The sequence below is a fragment of the Perca flavescens genome, chromosome 6, assembly GCF_004354835.1.
Source record: "Perca flavescens isolate YP-PL-M2 chromosome 6, PFLA_1.0, whole genome shotgun sequence".
Lineage (NCBI taxonomy): Eukaryota > Metazoa > Chordata > Actinopteri > Perciformes > Percidae > Perca > Perca flavescens.
In genome coordinates this window covers 22226361-22243351 of record NC_041336.1, presented here as the reverse complement: position 1 = coordinate 22243351, position 16991 = coordinate 22226361, and the positions used below count along the sequence as shown (strand labels likewise).

The following is a 16991-nucleotide window of genomic DNA, read 5'->3' as shown; positions in this document are numbered from 1 at the left end:
TGTAAACTTCTATATAAATGCTGATATTTGACGATTAAAAAAAAAAAAATCTGATAGCAGGTTCTAATCGTATACAAATATGCATTATAATTGACTGCTCTTCCTTTTATTACATCAATCCCAACCCCCTCTTAGCGATGTGAACGCTGCAACCAGACTGGTGCCACAGTGGGCTGCTGTTTGACATCATGTCAAAGCAACTATCACTTCATGTGTGCCCGCTCCCGTCACTGTGTGTTCCAGGAGGATAAGAAGGTCTATTGCTACAAACACAGACATCTCATCAGTGGCAGGGTACATTTTTGATCTTCCAATTCTCCCAACAGCCTCTGATCGTATCCGTTTAAAGGTTTTGAATTTGATTCTGGGTTGCATTATCACGTTTTTTTCCTTTGTTTTACAGATGATAACTGGTCAAGAATTTGAAGTAAACCGCAGGGTATATGTGGATTTTGAGGGGATCAGCCTCCGCAGAAAGTTCTTGACTGGACTTGAACCAGAATCAATCAACCTGATGATTGGTAAGCATCTTTTAGCTGGTTTCCTGTTCACTCCTTGGCATTTACTAATAATGATCTTATGTTTAACTAATTGGTATCTAAATTGTCACTACACAGGTTCCCTACAGATAGACCAACTGGGTGTGCTGACAGAACTTTCAGCTATTAAAGGAAAACTGTTTCCTGTGGGTTTTCAGTAAGTTGCATTTTGTCTTTTTTAACTTGATTATATAAATAAATCACATGGAACATGGCATGAAAAGCCCTTTCAAAACTTTTTTCTTCCTTTCTAAGGTGCACTCGTTGGTACTGGAGTACAGTTAATCCATTGCGCCGGTGCAAATATACATGTACAGTGCGGGAGGTTCGGCCCGTTGTCCCTGAGAAGCCTGTTGAGGAAATGCCTGACCAAGGAGAAAATCACACCATTGCTCACAGCCCCTGTCCACTACCTGGTGCGTATTTTACTACTGAAAAATTGCAGTACATTCAGATGTGATTTACTGTAAATTGATAGATTAAGATATTAATAGTTTCCTAAACCATTTTTATGAATCTTTAGAATCTGAAGCCCAAGAGACAGATTTAACAGAATCCCAACCCCCAATGGTGGAAACCTTTATCCTTGGACTTACCCCCAAGTCAGATCATGGTGCAAGGCCAAAGGTTCCCAGGAGACCAGCTGGAGGAATGTTCCGACCTCTGCCTTCCCCAGGTAAAATATAAATTCATGAAAATATTTTTAGTAAGTTCACTAACAAAACATATGTTGATCCAATCAAAAGCACACAAGTCTCAATTCTGATTTCCTCTTAGGAGTAATCCAGTTGAAACCACACCATATATTAACCATAAGTGATCTGGAGGACACTCGAAGGGTTCGTCGCCACAGCCCACACTCACAGACAACAGGCCTCCGCAGTCACATGCCCCCCCCTCCTCTGGGCCCTCTGACTGGACCCATCACCCTCCGTGCTGGAAAGTCTTCCCTTCCCAATTCCCCACTGTACCCACTTGGTGCTCCAGACAACCTGATAAGTCCATCAGCCCGCCCAGTCGGAGGTAGAAGTGCTTCCTCAGTCCGATGCCCTGGTAATACAATGACCCATTGTACCTCATCTTTCTTTCCTCAGTCTCCCTGGCAGGACGGTGCAGGAAGCTTTCCCTCTCCAAGTCTCTCTTTCTCTCCATCCATACAACATCTACCCAGAAATCGATTGTCATTTGATCTGAACCAGTCAGACTCAGTCGAGGTGCCTCACAACTTCTTAGCTTCACCAGAACCTGAAGATGTCTCTCCAGCAAATGGTACATCACCCCAGGGGGATGTAGATCAACAGAAGGATGAGGAAGAATTTCCCTACAGTGCATTCCACAAGGATCCCAACATGAGTCTGGGCCAAGAGATGAGGACAGAACTGGAGATTGAAGAGACACTCCTGAATGAAGGCGTGGCAATGAACTGTGGGGGACAAATAGTGGTGGAAGGTGATGATCAGGAGGAATTTTGGGGAAGAGCCCAAGAGGTACACAAGAGGAAGCCTCTCGTTGCCAATCTGCCAAGGTCTGCAGCCTCAGCCAGGGATGACTTGGGCAACACCTCTTCTGATGATGATATGGAGCACTATTTTGACTTCTCAAGGACAATAGTCAGCTGTCCCGGATCAAAAGATCATCCCAAGTCTCCCTCTTCCCCTTCCTCCCGGCCTATGGCTCAGCTGGATGGTGTAGATGACGGTACAGAGAGCGATGCAAGTATAGCCACCAACGATGATGCTCAGAAAGTTGAGGGTTCTAGTCAAGCTCAGATACAAGCCAAAAGCCAAAATAATAAAAATGTCCCTGAATCGGATACTACAAACGGCACACAGGCTGTTCAGGGTCTTTTTCCCAATGCGTCATCCAATGATAAGCACACCGATTCTTCATCAGTCACCATCTCAGTTGCCAGCAAAAGACCTACAGATAGTTCACCTCAAGCTCCACCTAAATCCTATGATTCCAGGCGATCAAATGAGAACAGCATGGGGTTTGTTTCTCCACAAACCTTGGTAAACTTTCCACTCAAAGTAAATCAGGAGACCGTGCTTCCTACTGCAGTTTGTGATGCTCTGCCTAACCTACTCACAAAGGTGCCTGAGACCTCCTATTCTAAAGAGTTATTCCAAGGTTCCAGTTTAGGATTTTCCTCTGGAACACCTCTTTCTCTTGAGAGATGTGACACTAGTCCACATTTAACTGAGATGGTTCCTTTGCTAGAAGGTACACCGCTTAAGACGCAACAGTCTGAAGCTTGTAAACCCCTGAACTCAGAGCCTGACAGCAGCAAGACTGTGTTGATGAACCACTTAACAGCTAATACAATGGGACCCTCATTAGCAGATTCTGCTGATACCAGTCAGGGCACCCTGCTGGATCTTCTTCAGCCCTCCCCTGTATTGTCTACAGATGTACAGACCCCCTCTCAAGGCCTTGTTGACTCTCTGCAGATGTATTCCTGTTTACCAGGTTTCAGTCAGCCTCCTCTAACGAGTATTACACTTCAGCCAGTAACATCCTCACAAGAGTCAACAACCTTCCCATCCATGGGGCCTCTGTCTACTAAACTAACCACCCTCACTCCTGTTGGAGATGTGGCACAAACACTGCTAAATGTTACCCCTCAAAACGATCCAGTGCTATCTGCTACGTCAGGCACTTGTACCCCAGCAGGAACATGTGGAACTATCTCTCTACCTATCTACTCCACACAAACGCAGCCATTGGTTTCTACAGCCGTCACCATCGTTTCTTCTTCTGCGTCTATCTCGTGTCTTTCTGGACTGTCAACACAATGTTCAACAGCTCCAACCGCTTTCCAAACCACGTCAGCCCCTGTGATCTTAAATGGTTACAGCTCGTCATCTTTGCAGAAGGAAGCTACATCAGGTCACACAATCTCCATCAACTTTTCTACACCCAGACCAACTTTAGAACCTCAACAGCCAGTGGTTCCCCAAGCTTTACCTGGACATGCTATTCTTACAGTGAAGGAGGTGGGAGGTCCAAATGTGGATCCTACACCACATGTCCTGCTTGTGAACCGCCTAGGACAGATCTTTGTGAAGAACCCAGAAAGCAACACTTTCCAGCTGCCCACTCCCAGCTCCCCCTCCTTCAACTGTGTCACTCAGATTGCCAGCCTTTTGCAGAGCAATGCACTGTCAGCAACACTAGCAGCAGCTGGTACCATGACTGCTCCACCCCCAGGGGCCAACGTTGCAACAGCATTTCCTGCGTCACTTGCACCCACAGTTCAGAATCCAACCACAATTACGCAGCTGCTAACACACAATAGCAACGGTGCAGTGGCATCAGTTAATGCGAAAAAGCCAAGAAAGAGTGCAAAAAACCCGAAAGATGAAACCGCTCCAGAGTTGAAAAAAACAAAGAAGAAGAAGGATTCAAGTGCATCCAGAAAATCCAAGGCCTCAGGGCAGCCTTTTCCATCAACTGAGATTCCTCCAATGACTCCTGCTGAAAGTGCTCAAGCAATTATTAATCAAGCAATGGCGAGTAACTACACCCCTAAGTGGAGTGGGCTTCAAACACTAAGCCCTTCCTCACTAGTGTTGCCACCCGGCCTATTAATTGAACCAGAGCCTCCAGTGTTGCCTCGCTCTCCATCAGTACCACCAACACCAGCTCCTGCACCCCGACCTCGCACCCACGTCCGCATGAAGAGAGTGTCTTCGCTTTCAGACCGTATTGTCACAAAGAAGTCTAAGGTTGATTTCCTAAAACCAGAGCCCCCCAGTGAGGATGATGGGTGTCACAGACCTACCTTTCCAAGCATCTCCAGCAGGGCTTCAGGAGTCCGCATCAAGACCCCAACAGTGAAAGAAGTACTAAACCTGGACCAATTAAAGGAGGAGCATATAAGTGATTCTGATAGCGCAGGGTAAGATTTGATGTTTTCCTTAAATAAGGCTGCAACTAACAAATATTTTCATTATTAACTAATTGAAAAAGAAAAGCAGCCCATCTATTTAAAAGGATGGTTTGGCGTAATTTCAACCTAGGGTCCTTTGCATCATGACCTCAAGCCAAACACCAGCGCTAACAACCGAATGGCTTAGTACAGGCGCTAATGGAACCAAAGGTGTATCTCGTAAATTACCCCACTAATAATGCCCGGAATGGTACCAAACTTCTACAGTAGTACAAATAGGCTCTGTACTCATAAAACGAGGCATTGGAAAGTTTGTAAGTACATCACAAGTTTATTTAAATAACACCTGCCTGACGGCTTTGGTCTCTACGACTAGCCGGCTGTGAGATGGCAGTAAAACGAGTGCTTAGGGACCGTCTGCATACTACACTGTAAAGAGAAGCAACAAAAACATTTATTTTTCCAAGGGAAAAAAGCTTTTGGGGGGGGTCGTTTGGCTCGAGGTCATGGTGCAAAGGACCCTAGGGTGAAATTACTCCGAACCATCCCTTTAACAAGCTGGAACCATCGAACGATTAACCTATTCAATCTAATCTAATCTGCTTGTTTGAAATGAAGCTAACAAAAAAAATGAAATTAAAGCTGAGCTTAATATACACACCATTAAGAATTGTTAAAGTACTAGTGGAGCTTACGATCTAAGCTCCACTAGTACTCATCCAACATCCAATTTTTTTGCAACATCGACAAATGTTTTTTCAGTGACTTCAATTAAGCTTCTATACTTAACTTACATTAATTTTCTTTATGAAAAATGTATTACATTGAGTGCATTTGGTTACTGTTTTGTGTTTAAACATTTGTGTTAAAGCTTTTATACTCTTATCTTTCTCAGATCAGAGCCTTGGGATTATATGGCCAGGGGTGAACAAGGCAAACAGCATGCATGGGAACCAGTGGGACTCAGCACCCTAACTGACTGGAAGAAATACTCTGGTATTCTTGAGTTTTAACTGCATAATTTAATGATTTATTTGAGTAAAAAAATTCCTTACTTCAACAATGTCATTAACTAACTTTGCTTAAATTGTAGCCACAACATATAAGCAGTGTAAAAGACTGTATAAACTGTGTTCTGTTTTAGGCGCTGCATCTACCACAGATGAGGAACCACCATCGTCTGACGAGGATGAGGAATTTCCAAATAACCGAGACCAGCCATACCTAAGATTTGAGATAACCAGCAATGATGGTTTCAGTGTCGAGGCAGACAGTATTGAGGGTAAGGCTAATATTGCGTAAGAAATATTTCCCTCAAAAGCCTTCTAAATTATCGAACATGTTCTCAAAATAATATAACAAGTTTCTTGAATTGGTAATTCTGTATCCATTAACGTTCATTGTATTCACTTCATTACGCCTAATTCTTAACTCTCCCTTCAGTGGCTTGGAAAGCAGTAATAGACGGTGTGCAGGAGGCACGAGCTATTGCGAGGTTGAGACCTCTGACCTTTCAGAGGATCACCGGTGCTCATATGCTGGGTCTCGTCCATGATGCAGTGGTGTTCTTGCTGGAGCAACTTCAAGGAGCCCACCGCTGTCAACGTCATGCCTTCCGTTTCTTCAAACAGTTCACACAGGAGGACGACCTCCCTGTCAATCCCAGTGGTTGTGCCCGCTCTGAGCTGTACCTTAGGTATGTATACCAGTTACAGTTCCAGATCAATTCTGCTTATTGTTCTTTTGTCTTTCTTGAATCTTTTATCTAGTCCTTTTCTCTAAACGTAGGTGCAAAAAGTACAGGTGCATTAAAAATAATTTTTTTTTCTAAAAAAGTGTGATGTTTTAAAGCTATAGTGCACTATTTTATGTTAATGGATGTCCGTTACTTTTAAGCCATTGCCAAATGAGTTGATACAAAGCTAATTAAGACTATCAACTCCACACAACTCTCTCTGTATTTCTCAGTATGGCTATGTTTACAAAATGGTGTAGTCCAGGCAACTTGACTACACAGTGCACAGAAGCTTGAGTGAAGATAATTACCTCTCCATGTGTCCATGTGTTTTTAATCCTTCTTGGCTACTAGCAACTGCGTGAAGGAGGGGTGGGGTTGGTGTGTGATCACAGTGTTGTTGTCATTAGGAATTCCTAATGGAGGAGACGGAAACTACTCACTATAGCTTTAACGTATTTTACTTTTTGAATCAGTCTATACTTGTCTATATATCCTTTTCTGTTTTCTCTCAACAGGAAGTCCACATTTGACATGTTTAACTTCCTGGCTTCTCAGCATAGACAGCTTCCTGACATTGGGCCTTACGACGATGAGGAAGATGAGGTTCTTTTGAAGTCCACAAGGTCAGGCTTCACTCATTTAGCTGTAGATTTTTCCTCTGTTAAAATGTAGTAACACATTCCTTGCTGTTTTTTTTTTTTTTTTTTTTTGGCCTTGTTTTTTACCAAACTTTTCTGCAATTTGGTATTAAAACAGGTATGGTAACCTATTAGATGGAAGCGTAAATGCGGTCCACATATTTCTTAAATATTTAGATAATTCAGACCATTTTGTTTTTTTTAAAGAAATGGCAAAATAATCTTTTCTGATGTTTTTGGTGAATTATCGTCTGCTCTTCCTCTTAGACGGGCCACTAGTTTGGAGTTGCCCATGGCCATGCGCTTCAGACATCTGGAAAGGACATCGAAGGAGGCTGTAGGCGTGTACAGGTCAGCACAGTACTACATTTGCAAAATAATCTAAATTCTATACAATACTTCAACACATATTTTGATTTGGGTTATTGTCTTGGAGGAGCACCTGGGGACAACAATGTTGAGTTTCAACATTCTGGGTAGGAACAATGAAACTGTATTGCAAATAATTTTCATAGCAAATGCCTTTGTGAGGACAGTGCCACAAGTGACTCAAACAAGAAGTTCAAGTCATCATTAGTTACACATGCAATGTTTAAGGTCACCATTTAAGTGTAAAAAACAGTAATATTCACAAGGTAAGTTTACAACCCACAGATTATAAAATTATAAAAATGGTCTGAGAAAATGTTTAGAGAGTTTCAATCAGCATCAAGGACAATTATAGTTATACTGATGAGGACAATGATTTTTTGGAGACTACCCAAATCCTTTCTGGGAATATTAGGGCTTTGTACAAAAATTACTAACTAGAAAATGCATTTCCTGCAGATAATGCGTGGGAATGCTGAATAGCTGAATTGCTAAATCTAACTGAATGAATAGCTTAAATCCGTAAGAAGAAGTTGAAATAGTGAGAATAGTTGAAAAAGTGGAAATCGTTAAAAAGTTCAAAGTTGACGCTAAACTGAATTGTTGGCTTTAAAAGTTGAAAAATGACAAAATATGTAGAACATTGTGAGGTCTTTACCTGAAGAATAGTTGAAAAAGTGGAAATTGGTTCAATAAGTATGAATTTCATTGAAAAGTTGAATAACACCACGAATAAAATATAATATATAATAATAAAATGATTTCTTGAAATACATTTGTAGAAAAGCGGGAAGCTAAACTGTAATACTGTCAAAAGTGGAAGGAGGGATGGAGAGAGTGAAAGAAAAAGAGAGAGAGGGGGGGAGGGAGAGAGAGAGAGAGAGGGGGGGAGGGAGGGAGGGAGGGAGAGAGAGGGGGGAGGGAGGGAGAGAGGGGGGAGGGAGGGAGAAGGAGGGATGGAGAGAGAAAAAAGAGAGACAGGGAGAGAGAAGACAGACAGACCAGAACAAGAGAATAGAACAGAGAAGACAGACTAAAGTTCATATTCCTGCCTGTAGTATCTGGGTGGGTGTCTGTTGTCATGGTAACGACTGGCCAGTGAATGTTTGTAAACATCCTTTGATGTGTCATCAGTTTACGAGCAGCACCTGCTGAAACTCTCAGCTGGGCCAAACTGAAGCTATTGAGAGACACTGAGAGCAAGCTCTCAAATAAAGGCTCAAACCTGCCAAAATGATAACGGCTATCAGTCAAATGACGTCATTCTGAGCACCACAAGGCCTTTGTGAACGTATCGGTATAAAATTTATGTTGATAAACTTAGAAATGTGGGCATATCAGCGATTTAAAAAAAGTGGTTCGCTGTGCCTTTCACTGGGAAATATAAAGGATTTTTAACATGAGAGCGGATGGAGAAATATTTTCAACTCTTGTCATTTGGAAGCTCGCTGAGCCAAAAGTATGAGACGTATCTCATAACTGAGCAAGTTGTCTGAAACTAGACAAAAATACCTACGTTTTGATGTATAAAGTGTGTATGACAAGTAGATATTGTGGGCGTGAGAGCAGTTTATAGACAAGGAACAAAAAAATTGTTTTTCGAAGCTTCACCCTCTAGCTATGACATCATCCACTCTAGCAAGCGCAATACACACTCTGTTTAATCGATAAAATTTCCTGAAATCATCACTAAACTTAAACAGCTTTTTCACAAAAACTGTAAAAGATATCAAACTGAAAAGCACAAGCCTAATAGCTGAATATTTTGTGAACATTTTAAAGTTTGTTTGGCGTTTGTAGGTGAAAGTATGAAGGAGCTGAAACTTTTGGGAGCGGAAAAAGATTTGAAGGATTTGAAGCATGCTCTCATTCACTTCAATGTTAAAAAAAAGTGTTAAAAAGCTATATATTTTAAAAAGTATAAATAGTAGAAAAAAAGTTGAAGAAGTCCCATCATTAGCTGAAAGAGCTGAACATTTGAAAAGTTGAATGGTTTTAATAGCTGAAAGTATGCAGAAGTTGAGCCAAAAAATGTACGGAATAATAAGTTTATAAAAAGAACCGAATAACAATAGTTGGAATGCTGTAGAACAGCATTCCCACTAATTACTTACTATTGTTTAGCTTTAGTGCCATCTATTCATGAAGTGCTAATGAAATGGAAAAAAGGTGGGGGGGATTAGATAAGCTTTGTAGGTGGAGTGGAAAAAATGTATTACCGAATATTTGTGCAGGCTGTGTGGCCGATATGAATAGTCAGACCCATACAAGGGAGAGCTGACCTAACCAGTGTAGATCGCGTGACTCCATTTCTTTATAATTAGTTAAGATAATGGATACAGTGTGGCTTAGCTGTTAGTCACGCAGAGGCCTCTGACATTTCTGAAGTAACTGGTATACAAATGCATGGCTGTTGACCAGATGTGTGAGTTACAGTTTTATGGAGGAGGAAGCTACCTTTTATACAATGTGGGAGACTCTGACACAGCGTGAAAACAAGCAAGATACTAAAACAAATCTCTGAAACCGTTCTGTCTAGCTGTATTTAGACACAGTGATCTTTGAGCAAAATTCTAAAGTTAGTATGCTAACATGGTCCCATTGAAAATCTCTACATGTTGATGTTCAGCAGATAAGCATGTTAGCATTCCAACATTTGCTAATTACCACAAAACACAAATTACAGCTGGGGCTGACAGGAATGTCATTACTTTTAGGTTTTTGGTTATAAACCAAAGTATTGGACAAATTACATTTTTTTTTTTTTTTTGAAATCTTAAACTACTTTTTAATGGTTCAATTATGCACTTTAGATCTGTTGGTGTGCTAGCCCACTGTTTTAATAAATAGACTGAATTATGTTTATTAGTATAATGAAATCCCTTTTTCATTTTTATCCCCCATTTTATTTTATTTCTCAAATCTTTTAAAGGTCCCATGGCATGGAAATTTCACTTTGAGGTTTTTTAACATTAATATGAGTTCCCCCAGCCTGCCTATGGTCCCCTAGTGGCTAGAAATGGTGCTAGGTGTAAACCGAGCCCTGGGTATCCTGCTCTGCCTTTGAGAAAATGAAAGCTCAGATGGGCCGATCTGGAATCTTGCTCCTTATGAGGTCATAAGGAGCAAGGTTACCTCCCCTTTCTCTGCTTTGCCCACCCAGAGAATTTGGCCCACCGATGAGAAAGCGGTACATCATGGCTTTCAAACGAGCAAAGTGGCAGTTGGTCAAGGCCACACCCCCACCCTCCACCTTGTCTCCCCCCAACACAGAAATGGCACATTCTAAGGAAAGCTCATTGTGGGACTGGCTCTAGTAGCTGTAATTCTGCACCAATGCTGAAGGGGGGACCACTAAGGTCTATATAAAAGCATCCAAAGAGTACCATGTCATGGGACCTTTAAGTTAATACTCCGTATAATAATATACCGTACTTTAGCCCATTCTATACCTTAAATAGCAAAGAATGATGGGAAAATAGCATCCAGAAATTGGCTTGAGTCTGCACCTCGACAGGACACAGTTGAGACATCATCACTGTTGGCGTCCCAGCAAATGAACTTGTCTGATCTAACCGGACCTTTTGTGCATCTGTTGCAGGTCTGCAATCCACGGCCGTGGTCTTTTCTGCAAGAGGAACATCGAAGCAGGGGAGATGGTTATTGAATACGCAGGCATCGTTATTCGCTCAGTGCTCACTGACAAAAGGGAGAAGTACTACGATGGCAAGGTCGGTCGGGTTTCTGTTTCTTTGATCAGTTTCATTCAAATGTAGCCTACAATAATTGAGGGTTAAAGCTGAGAAAGGTTAGAGGATGTATCAATAGGTTTCATGTTTGCCTTTGCAGGGTATTGGCTGTTACATGTTCCGCATCGATGACTTTGATGTGGTGGATGCAACCATGCACGGCAATGCAGCAAGATTCATCAACCACTCCTGTGAACCCAACTGCTACTCTCGAGTGATCAACGTGGAAGGCCGGAAGCATATCGTCATCTTTGCTCTTCGGAAGATCTACAGGGGGGAGGAGCTCACATATGACTACAAGTTCCCCATTGAAGACGCCAGCAGCAAACTCAACTGTAACTGTGGGACCCGGCGATGTCGGCGTTTCCTCAACTGAGACTTCCCTCATATGATAATCGGAGGATCCTGTTTATTAGGCAGCCTTAAATTAAGGTCCTGGGGAAGCAGCGGGCAGTGTGCACAGAAGAGGGAATTAGCCACTATGAGACCAGTCGGGAATATTTGGCTGGTCAGAAGTTATGTGTGGACATTTTTATGGATTGTAGAAGAGAAGAACCTCCTCAGAAAGTTCACGTTTTTTTAATTTTTCCTTGGAAAGCGTTCCGATGTACAGCTGATACAGCAGACACAATAACCACAACAGTAAATATTGTGGAAGTGGTTTTGATGTTCATGAGAACAGGAGATTTAAAACCTGACGTTAAAAAACGTAGGGTTTCCTGGATCAGTATGGATGACACCAACAGAATTTATTTGATACACACGTCAAGCCTTATTTGTTTTGAATCATTGCTGAAACCCTATAGCTAGGCGTCGAGAGATTCCTTATACGTTTTTTATTCTTTTCTGTCTATAATACACTTGTAATCACGATTGCTCCATCCTCCAGTGATGGGAACATTATTGCCCCATCCGTGCAGTGGTGAAGTCAGTTCTTGAGCCATACATTCACCCGAACCTTTATTTGTGTGTTTTATCTTTCATTTAAAACTTCTCACATTGTTAATTTTTTTTTTTTTTCTTCAAGAATGACAAAACAACCATGGTGCTAAGCTTTGAAAGGTCTTTAACGTCTTTAGTTGGACAAAAATGTCCTGCAAATCAGGAATTGTTTGGCTGTTTATTCACCCTGCTGAGACCATTTATCTTGCACTCCAGCAGTACTCTGATCGTCATTGGAATAGAAAGAGTCTGCTAAGTTTCACACTTAAGATCATCGGTGTGCATCTCTTCCTCTCTTCCTGTGTTGACTTTAACATAGATAGCAATCTTAACGGTTCAGTCAGTAACCATAGTGTCATATTTATGAAGACAGAATCGGTCTTTAAGACGTTGTTTTTCCTCTTGATGTACAGTGTATGTAGCAAACACTACCCAAGCCAAAATAGAAGAGTTGTGGTGAATATCAGTTTTTTAAATATATATTTTATTACTCTCATGGCAGATGCTCATTACCTATTGCAATAAGACGTTGCTGCCCTAAAGTTGCACATAAATAACCATCAAACGTACAAATTATCTTCCTCTTTTTGAAACCTGCTACAGTTTGCCTCTTAATCAGGGAGAGCACTGGTGTAAAGCATCGCCACTGAGTGTGTATTCAGCACCTGCACAGACTTTCTAGAGGTTTAAGAAAACATTCAGTCTGAAATGGAGCTGAGAGAATGCACTCAGCACCTTAAAATCATGTTTAATGTTGTTCTTAGTCGATGTTCAGTGCCGTCATTGATGAGGATAATCTAATTCACACACTGTTCAAATTGGTAGTTATATTTATTCATGTTTTGATTTATATTTTTAATGGTAAAAGGTTGTGCTTTGTATAAACGGTGGCGGTGTAGTGTGTTAAGAGATCTCCCCTATTTCTTTTGTTTACAACTGAGGTCCTCTGTTAAACTAATTTACTTGAATTTTCTTTTTGGGGGCAGTTTTGGCATGCGTTTAAGCCTTTATGACAAATTGTTCTAATGCAGGTAATTTTAAAAAATAATTTTTATTTTTTGTTACGGTAGATTACTGACGGTCTTAGAATCAGCCACAGGAGTAAAGTGAGCACTGTTTGCCTCCCCCAGCCCATGATCATCTTTTTTTCCACCCATCATGTTTTGTCTTGATCCTAATCCCCTTTCCTTCTTGCATGTCCAATCACTGGGATGGAGCCCAGAACAACTTGTGTCAATCACCTAGCTGACCACAAGCGCAGAGCCACTCCCAACTCCTTGCAAGGATTCTACCTCAGCTGTTTACACAGATGTTTGGGAATACTGATGCAAAAATAGAGGATGATAATTTAAGAGTAGCTTGGTTTTAATGTCCTGCAGACCTGGTGAGTGTGTGCGTGCGTCTGTTTGTGTCATTTTGTATGTGCGTGTGTTTGCAATGAAGGATGGAAAGTACTAGTCAAAACCTGAAGTTATCATGACCATCTCTCCCAGAATCTGTTAAGAAAGCTGTATGTTATATATACACACATATATATAAATATATATATATATATATATATAGTAGGGTTATTTTAAAGTAAGTGTAAAAGACATACAAAAGCGAAAATATGTGATCTTTAAATTTACGTCTTTGTTACCATGTACAAATAAACCCTGGGTTTGTAAATATTTGTATACATATTTCTAAACCTGTTTAATTTTTCTATGCACTTTTTTATTTATAATGTTATTTGCTTAATAAAGATGTTAAGATGTTTGAAGAAATTCCATTTTTATTATAAAAGGTGAAGGTAGAAAAACTAATCCTGTGAAACAATAAGAATGTACGACATTATTAGGGCCACTGTTAGAAGAAAAAGTGAGATTTCGAGAATGAAGTTTTATTTATTCCGGTGAAAAAGTTTATTATTTCAAGAAGTCATGATGGTGGTGTTGCTGTGTCGGCCTGTAATGGGATACTACTATATCAGCAGAGCACAGAGCAGTACAGCTCTCTCTCTACAGCAGTAAGGGTTCATTCACACTAGATCAGGCAGTCCAGCAATTCGCCGCAGGGTTGTGCGGCGGCGTGGGAGTGCCACATGGCAAGCTCTTGTCTCAGCTGTCTGGAGGAAGGGAGGTCCCCTGATGCCAGCAGTTGCCACTTTAAAGCACATGTGGAAAAGACTGGGTAAGGATGATGTAAAAAAGATTGGAATATAGAAGCTGTCTGGAACTTAAGTTGTACAAAGAAATAAGGTGAGATTTCTTGCTCGTCACATCACGCGACTGGTTTCATTTCCTCCTATAAGGCTTGTGCATGTAACTTATGGTCATTACCATCGCTGATTTTGCGACTGTAATGCGACCTTTTTTGCATTATTATGGCTATTCTGATTGAATTACAACTTCATTCTCGTAATTTCACCTTTTCTCAAAATATTACTACTTTATCAGATAGTGTTTCCCCTCAATGTGGCCCTGATACTCCTTCGTAGGCATGTTACAAGAGGCTTTAAAAAAACTAAATTAACATTTGTTTAAAAATGATTCATTAGGCTATTAATTGTATTTCAATATGTGCATACATAATGTGATAAGGCTGGGTAAAGATGATGTTAGAAGATAGAAGCTGTCTGGAACTTTTAGTTGTACAAAGTAAAAAAAGGAGGAGGGGTTCAATGCAGAAAAATGAAAACATTTCATTAGCTCAACATTTCCACATATGCAGGTACTTCAAGGCACAAAATAGAGTTCTGCTAGTACTATTGTCCTTTCAGAGATATTTCCATATACACCTCTTGATGCTGCCCAGAGAAGAGCACCAAGCTTGAAAGAAATTGCAATGCAGAGTAATTTAGTATTGCACATTTCCAAAAAATTGGGGTACTCACAAGAGACAAATTAAGAAAAGAATGGTCAAAATTAAAGCAGCAGAAGCTGAGATATTCTGACTTTTAGTTTCTAGTATCAAGTTCCAAGAACACTGGATCCTGCACTTCCCATAATGCAACTTGATAATATCTTTCATTAGAACATTTCTGTCCAATAAATGCCAATGGCTGTTTGATATCCCTTTCCTATTTACTATGTTGTTCACTATATTTACCCTTCGCCATTTTATGTTACTAAATTCTGTGTGAAATCTATGTTCTATATAGCCTGGCATTGCCAGACTTATTCTCAAATGCGTATTAGTCTGGACCTAGTCAATTAATTTTTGATTTCTAAGGGGCTGGACCAAAATGCCTCTGGACGCAATCGGATAGACCTACAACCAATCCAAACAACGAAACGTGTGACATAGCGCTGATCTTGATTGATACAGTATTTGATCGGCACCGCGTAGCTTGACAGTTTGATCTGAATTCGTGACCCTGATGCACTCACTCACTCACTGGAGGGGCCAGCTGGGCTGGAAACCTGTCTGAATGGGAGGGAGGCCAGACATATCTGCCAGAGCAAATAGAAAACCTTTTAGATTTGTCTGGTTCCCAGGTTATGCAGTCTAGATGGTGGTGCCAATAACAAAATCCCAGAATGCAACAAAAAATCCCTGCCACAGAGGACATTGTACAGCTGTTTTTAAAACTTGAGTAGTACTCCTTGTGAAAAGTGAACTAAACACGATATGTACAATTAGTGGATTCATCTCTTTTTTTCTATTGTGCATTAAACCACTCTCTCCCTATATTTTTACTACAGATCTGTTCAAAAAGCCTCCTTTTCCGCCATTTCTTTGTGGATTCCAAAGAAATGATCAGAGTAAAGGCTGTTTTACAGTTCTGCGCAGGCTCCACGCAGAGCTTTCGCCGTAGCCTACATAAGTGGCCTGGGGTCTCATTTATAAATGTGGCGTACGCACAAAACGGGGCTGAAAATGTGCGTACGCCACTTCCCACGCAAAGGTTGTGATTTATAAAAAAAAAAACTTGACGGGAGAATGCAGTCCTCCACGCAAACTCTGACCCATGCGTACGCACATTTTGGAGACAAAATAGGAATTGGCGATGCAGATGGTGAGGTGGTGAACTGAAGTCAGACTGCAGAGAGTTCATGTGGGAATAACAATTAGGCTACTCTTAATATGTTTAAGTATTAATGCCTCACGCACATTTCTTCACACCATATCATGAAGATTGTACTGAGTGATAATTGAGTGATAATTGTTCCATAAACACCTTCAACTCAAATCTTAAATAACACTACGGAGCGCAGGAGGCCCAACTGCATGGAATACAGGATATCATCAAATACCCTACCATTAGATAACTGCAGAACACAGTGTAAATAACTAAATATCTGTCTTTAAAACTGTGCATATATCATCAAATGTCAAAGTCTGGAAATACAGCCGTTAAGCTCTCGCGCAATCGTTACGCTCTATGTCCTCGTTATCGGTCCGAACTTTAATACCGTTAGTGACAAAACCTGCATGAAGAAAAGTGTGTTTTCCTATTACACTTTCTTTCATCTTCAAATTGTATCTCGGGGTGGGGGATACCACTAGTTGATGCTGTGATTTTAGCAAGGTGTTAACAATCACAAATTGTTGTAGGCTAAACATATAAATACTGCAGTGAACCAGTGCGTAATGCTGCATGATGGCACTGCTGGCCCTGCAGGAGGACTAACCCCAATGGAAGAATCAGGAGAAAAAGAGACTTCAGGGACCATGACGATGACTGGCTCATATGCCGATTTAAATTCCCTAATATAGCTGTAATAGTAATATAGCTGCGCTCTTGGATCTATGTACTGAATTGGGTCCAGTAGAGAGGGCAACGCGCCGGAACCGTGCCATCCCGGTCCAAATACAGGTCCTCGCCACACTGGGTGAAACCGGCTGTTTTCAGAGGGAAATGTCAGACAGCTAAGTGTTTTTTTTAAATAAATATGATATATAATCTTCAACTTCATCACTAAGGCTTGTTTGGATATAATATATAGTTCTGTTAAATCTTATTATATATGTCTGGTATATTGAAGCTGTCCCCGAGTGCCGTAATGCCTGCTGTTTTGGAAGATTTTATTAATAAAGGTAGTCTATAGATCCGGTTTCCCTACACTGTGCGACAACAGGCCGAAATTATAATTCAATTGGCAGTAATTCCCGAGCGTCTGAGAGTTTTTTTTTTGTTTG

General features: G+C 40.9%; 1 protein-coding gene across 2 annotated transcripts in view; it reads left to right on the top strand.

Annotated features, from left to right (window-relative positions):
- kmt2bb (lysine (K)-specific methyltransferase 2Bb) overlaps nt 1–13535 on the top strand; it is a 29789-nt gene extending 16254 nt beyond the window's left edge. For both annotated transcript variants that reach the window (XM_028579513.1, XM_028579512.1), the window contains exons 24-36: nt 136–294; nt 404–521; nt 618–696; nt 795–955; nt 1063–1215; nt 1317–4440; nt 5327–5427; nt 5576–5713; nt 5875–6127; nt 6685–6792; nt 7075–7158; nt 10778–10907; nt 11026–13535. In XM_028579513.1, coding sequence (XP_028435314.1) covers nt 136–294; nt 404–521; nt 618–696; nt 795–955; nt 1063–1215; nt 1317–4440; nt 5327–5427; nt 5576–5713; nt 5875–6127; nt 6685–6792; nt 7075–7158; nt 10778–10907; nt 11026–11301 — 4884 coding nt within the window. In that variant the 3' untranslated portion in view covers nt 11302–13535. The remainder of the gene's footprint in view (nt 1–135; nt 295–403; nt 522–617; nt 697–794; nt 956–1062; nt 1216–1316; nt 4441–5326; nt 5428–5575; nt 5714–5874; nt 6128–6684; nt 6793–7074; nt 7159–10777; nt 10908–11025) is intronic.
- Nucleotides 13536–16991: the final 3456 nt, after the last annotated feature.